Genomic DNA, 6,118 nt, shown 5'->3' with positions numbered 1-6,118 from the left:
CGTCCACGGTCTGATCGTCCAGCTTCCTCTGGACTCTGTGAACTCCATCGACACCGAACTCATCACCAACGCTGTGTCTCCAGAGAAAGACGTGGACGGGTGAGGCTTTATTTTATACATATATATATACAGTATATGTATATATATGTAGATATATATATATATATATATATATATATATATATATCTACATATATATATATATATATATATATACATATATATATATATATATATATATATATATATATATATATATATACATATATATATATATATATATATATATATATATATATATGCAGTGGCGGGCCGTGCATTTTATACCTGGGCCTTCACTGCTGAAATACCACCTTATAACCACATGATGGCGCCACAGCTAGGGTTATTATTCGTTTCTTGGGCTGTAACTATATAACATCACGTATTCGTATTAAACCGTTCGGTACGAGGCTTACAAACCGAACAATACGTTTGAATAATACTAGTGCATTTGGAAAATACAGAAGCTTAAATTGTAGGAAATATAATGTTTTCTGGCTCACTATGAACCGGAACAAACACAGCTGATGCCCCGCAAGTGTTCTGGGAGGCTAGGCTAACTAGCTTAACGGGAAAACAACAGCAGCAACACGCATTCTGCTACACACTCAAGGGCCATTCAGATATTAGATGTAAACGAACCAGTTGACTTACCAAATGCTGATCACATCCTCCTTTCTTTGTTGACAAAGAGTTTAATCCCACAGTTAAATCCCAACTCACTAATCCGTTTATCTTCCAGTTTCAGCCGTTGAGTGTTAAAAAACAAAGCTAGGTAAAAAAATATATATATATACACCAAGCAAAATGCAAAAAATATCATGGTTTCATTCATATCTTTCAATTTGAACTCTGACTACTCACTAAGCCTCTGCTGTAAATTTTGTTTCAAAATAGTCAAGTGCTCGCCCACTGACCAATCACAGCACAGAATCTCACTGCAGCGCTGCTGCTAATGCTGACGTAGCTGTAGGCCTGCAGGCCGCTCTGGTGAGTCCAAGAATCTCAAACTAAAGATCTGATTGGTTGAACACTATGACAATCAACAATATCGTCCCCATTCACTTAACCTGCACATGGATTCACTGGTGAGTCTGCAGGCCTGGGGCCTCTCTTCTACCTAGAGACACAGAGGTGAACTCTGATTGGATCAAAGCTCTACTTAAAACAAGCTGCACTGAAGCAGAGCAGCTGAGGAGCACAGTAGCTGTGCAATGAGAACATAAATAAATAAATAAATAATTATTAAATTATAAAATAGCTATAACTTTGTGATTCTGTTTAGGCCAACAGAGAAGGCTTTGCAGGGCCCACCACTGTGTATATACATATATATATATATACATATATATATATGTATATATATATTTGTTTGTGTTCAGTCTGAGCTGCATTAATGCCGGGAAGTTGTCTCGAGGAGATCTGAAACACTGCTTCATCCCCTGCACCCCCAAAGGCTGCATGGAGCTCATCAGACAGACAGGTGAGTCCGTTTAACCCTTTCAGCTGAAACATGAAACACATACTGACATCTTAGTGGACCAATCAGAGCAAAGCCTCTTACCTGTGACTTCCTGTTTTCCGTACAGGTGTGTCTGTGGGGGGGAAACACGCGGTGGTGGTCGGTCGCAGTAAGATCGTCGGCGCCCCGATGCACGACCTCCTGCTGTGGAACCATGCCACCGTGACCACCTGTCACTCAAAGACCCCGGACCTCCCCGAACAGGTGACTCACCTGGACACGGAGAACCAGGACCAGTGGTGTCATCTCTATGGGTGTTTGAGATGTGTGTGAGATGATGAGTTTCCTGTGTGACTGGCAGGTTAGCCGGGCCGACATCCTGGTGGTGGGGGCGGGCCGAGCAGAGATGGTGAGAGGGGAGTGGCTTAAGGAAGGGGGCGTGGTCATCGACTGTGGGATCAACCACATAGCAGGTACTCACTGGTACTACATCTGGTACTACATCTTGTACTACTTCATACTACATACTTCTAAAACTGATTTCAAAGAGTAAACTATGGTTGTCCTGTGTGGACTGAATTTTATTTTGAAAGGACACCAATGACGTCATTCTAAAGTGACTCCAGAGTTTGGAGAACGTGTTGACCTCTGAGCGGTTCTCTCAAACAGATGAGACGAAGCCGAGCGGTAAACGGGTCGTCGGGGATGTCCACTACGCCTCGGCCAATCAGAGAGCAGGATTCATCACACCTGTTCCAGGAGGGGTGGGGCCTATGACAGTGGCCATGCTCATGGAGGTAATGAGGTTTTAGTTTTTTTTATTGTTTGAGTTTAAGTCTTTCTGATGTCTATTTATATATATATGTACATGTATATGTATATATATATATATACATATACATGTTTTATTAAGCGGACATTTTGAACACAAGAACCAGTCGGCCCACCGGCGTCTCTTCCGTCTCTTCCTGTTTCCTTCCCCTACAGTCCCCTGGGTCCTAAGTCCCTCCATGTACAGCTTCTCATCACCCTCTATGTACCAACGTACATTTATAACAAATACCACATATTACGCTAATCAGCGTAGCATAGTGTCTGACCAACATACCAAAAAAATAAAAAAATAAATGATTTATTTAAATTATTGTTTTAGAGTTTTTAAAGTGTTTAGTTTGTAATATGTATAATAATCATATCATTTAGTTATCACTACTGAGAGTTTAACAAACATAAAACATGACGTAGATAGGTTTCAGGTCTCAAGATGTATATTTAAATTCATCTCTGACACACATGAAGATAAAGTTGTGAACACCGGCTGAATATCTATGATCAGAATCATTATAACTGTGTTATAACTGCTGCTGTGTGAAGAGAATCCTGCTGTTAACAAGAACCTGATGAGTTTAACGTGTTTAAACCAAATGTTGTTGACCTTTAGTTCATAGAGCAGCACTTTAACATAAAAGAGCTCAACACACTACTTTAGATTCATTACTGAACTTTGCGCAAAACAATGAGATTAATCGCAGATTACAAATTGTAATGGTTGCCCAGCACTAATATATATATATATGTGTATATTATACATATGTATATATGTATATATTATATATATATGATCTGGTTTCAGAACACGGTGCAGAGCGCTCAGCGGTTCCTTCTGAAGAACCAGCCGATGAGGTGAAACTGATTCAAAGATGTAATATATTTTAATAAAAATATGTTCAAATACAAACATGTATCTTCTTCTTCTTCTTCTTCTTCTTTATTTTACAATATTAAATAACGTATAGAGTCACAGACACAGCGACATCCCCTGATGTTTACCTGCAGGTAGACAGGTGTGAACAGGTGTGAACAGGTTGACAGGTGTGAACAGGTCTACAGATGTGATCAGGTCTACAGGTGTGAACAGGTAGACAGGTGTGAACAGGTAGACAGGTGTGATCATGTAGACGGGTGTGAACAGGTAGACGGGTGTGAACAGGTCTACAGATGTGATCAGGTCTACAGGTGTGAACAGGTAGACAGGTGTGAACAGGTAGACGGGTGTGAACAGGTCTACAGGTGTGAACAGGTAGACAGGTATAAAACAGGTAGTCAGGTGTGATCATGTAGACGGGTGTGAACAGGTCTACAGGTGTGAACAGGTAGACAGGTATAAAACAGGTAGACAGGTGTGATCATGTAGACGGGTGTGAACAGGTCTACAGGTGTGAACAGGTAGACAGGTGTGAACAGGTCTACAGATGTGATCAGGTCTACAGGTGTGAACAGGTAGACAGGTATAAAACAGGTAGTCAGGTGTGATCATGTAGACGGGTGTGAACAGGTCTACAGGTGTGAACAGGTAGACAGGTGTGAACAGGTCTACAGATGTGATCAGGTCTACAGGTGTGAACAGGTAGACAGGTGTGATCATGTAGACGGGTGTGAACAGGTAGACAGGTGTGATCAGGTCTACAGGTGTGAACAGGTAGACAGGTGTGATCAGGTCTACGGGTGTGAACAGGTAGACGGGTGTGAACAGGTCTACAGATGTGATCAGGTCTACAGGTGTGAACAGGTAGACAGGTGTGAACAGGTAGACGGGTGTGAACAGGTAGACAGGTGTGATCAGGTCTACAGGTGTGAACAGGTAGACAGGTGTGATCATGTAGACGGGTGTGAACAGGTCTACAGGTGTGAACAGGTAGACGGGTGTGATCAGGTCTACAGGTGTGAACATGTCTACAGGTGTGATCAGGTAGACAGGTGTGAAAAGGTAGACAGGTGTGAACAGGTAGGCAGGTGTGATCAGGTCTACAGGTGTGAACATGTCTACAGGTGTGAACAGGTAGACAGGTGTGAACATGTCAACAGGTGTGATCAGGTCTACAGGTGTGATCAGGTCTACAGGTGTGATCAGGTCTACAGGTGTGAACAGGTAGACAGGTGTGATCAGGTAGACAGGTGTGAAAAGGTAGACAGGTGTGATCAGGTCTACAGATGTGAACAGGTAGACAGGTGTGATCAGGTCTACAGGTGTGAACAGGTAGACAGGTGTGACCAGGTAGACAGGTGTGAACATGTCTACAGGTGTGATCAGGTCTACAGGTGTGAACAGGTAGACAGGTGTGATCAGGTAGACAGGTGTGATCAGGTCTACAGGTGTGATCAGGTCTACAGGTGTGAACAGGTAGACAGGTGTGAACATGTCTACAGGTGTGATCAGGTCTACAGGTGTGAACAGGTAGACAGGTGTGATCAGGTAGACAGGTGTGAACAGGTCTACAGGTGTGATCAGGTCTACAGGTGTGAACAGGTAGACAGGTGTGAACATGTCTACAGGTGTGATCAGGTCTACAGGTGTGAACAGGTAGACAGGTGTGAACAGGTAGACAGGTGTGATCAGGTAGACAGGTGTGATCAGGTCTACAGGTGTGAACAGGTAGACAGGTGTGAACAGGTAGACAGGTGTGATCAGGTAGACAGGTGTGAACATGTCTACAGGTGTGAACAGGTCTACAGGTGTGAACAGGTCTACAGGTGTGAACAGGTAGACAGGTATAAAACAGGTAGACAGGTGTGAACAGGTAGACGGGTGTGATCAGGTAGACGGGTGTGATCAGGTAGACGGGTGTGAACAGGTCTACAGGTGTGATCAGGTAGACAGGTGTGATCAGGTAGACGGGTGTGATCAGGTAGACGGGTGTGATCAGGTTGACGGGTGTGAACAGGTCTACAGGTGTGATCAGGTAGACAGGTGTGATCAGGTCTACAGGTGTGATCAGGTAGACAGGTGTGATCAGGTAGACAGGTGTGAACATGTCTACAGGTGTGAACAGGTAGACAGGTGTGAACATGTCTACAGGTGTGAACAGGTAGACAGGTATAAAACAGGTAGACAGGTGTGAACAGGTAGACAGGTGTGATCAGGTAGACAGGTGTGATCAGGTAGACAGGTGTGAACAGGTAGACAGGTGTGATCAGGTCTACAGGTGTGAACAGGTAGACGGGTGTGAACAGGTCTACAGGTGTGATCAGGTCTACAGGTGTGAACAGGTAGACGGGTGTGAACAGGTAGACGGGTGTGAACAGGTAGACGGGTGTGAACAGGTAGACGTTGTCCCCGGTGGTCTCCCTGGTCATCGCTGAGGACTCGTCTCTGCTGGTCCTGGTCTCCGGTCCGTCCTCTCCGGTATTCCTGGTCCTCGTCTCTGTCCTCCCCGGTACTCCCGGTCCTGGTCTTTCCTCGGAGGACCCGTCAGCTTCCTCTTTAACACGACCTTCTCTGTCCTCTGGACAACGTCGTCTCCATCCGGCGTCGCCATGGTAACGCTAAATATTGTTTACACCTGCTGGAGGACTCGATGAACCGAAGACCTGGAACCTGCAGGACGAAGACCAGGTCTATGGGTCGGATGATTCAAACAAACATTCACTCAAAATGTTAAAGAAGATTTAAATTAAATGTGTAAAAACAACATTAAAGATTATAAAACTTTGAACAACTAAAAGTATCTATTTGTCAGAAAATCTGACTTTATGACATCATCAGAGGATCACAGAGGAGATCAAAGAGATCGTCTCAAATGAAGCTTTTCATGAAGTGAAACATCAACGTTGTTA

The 6,118-nt window shown here is 43.8% G+C and overlaps 1 protein-coding gene across 1 annotated transcript in view; it reads left to right on the top strand.

The window, feature by feature from the left end:
- LOC306711166 (C-1-tetrahydrofolate synthase, cytoplasmic-like) overlaps positions 1-3,243 on the top strand; it is a 6,806-nt gene extending 3,563 nt beyond the window's left edge. The window contains exons 6-11 of the mRNA XM_079179973.1: positions 1-99; positions 1,425-1,525; positions 1,632-1,768; positions 1,866-1,977; positions 2,174-2,301; positions 3,138-3,243. The exon at positions 1-99 is cut by the window's left edge and continues 38 nt beyond it. Of these exons, the coding sequence (XP_079036099.1) occupies positions 1-99; positions 1,425-1,525; positions 1,632-1,768; positions 1,866-1,977; positions 2,174-2,301; positions 3,138-3,191 (631 nt within the window). The 3' untranslated portion in view covers positions 3,192-3,243. The remainder of the gene's footprint in view (positions 100-1,424; positions 1,526-1,631; positions 1,769-1,865; positions 1,978-2,173; positions 2,302-3,137) is intronic.
- Positions 3,244-6,118: the final 2,875 nt, after the last annotated feature.

The sequence above is a fragment of the Pholis gunnellus genome (assembly GCF_910591455.1).
Source record: "Pholis gunnellus genome assembly, chromosome: 19".
NCBI classification, from domain to species: Eukaryota; Metazoa; Chordata; class Actinopteri; order Perciformes; family Pholidae; genus Pholis; species Pholis gunnellus.
This window is presented reverse-complemented; position numbering and strand designations above follow the sequence as displayed.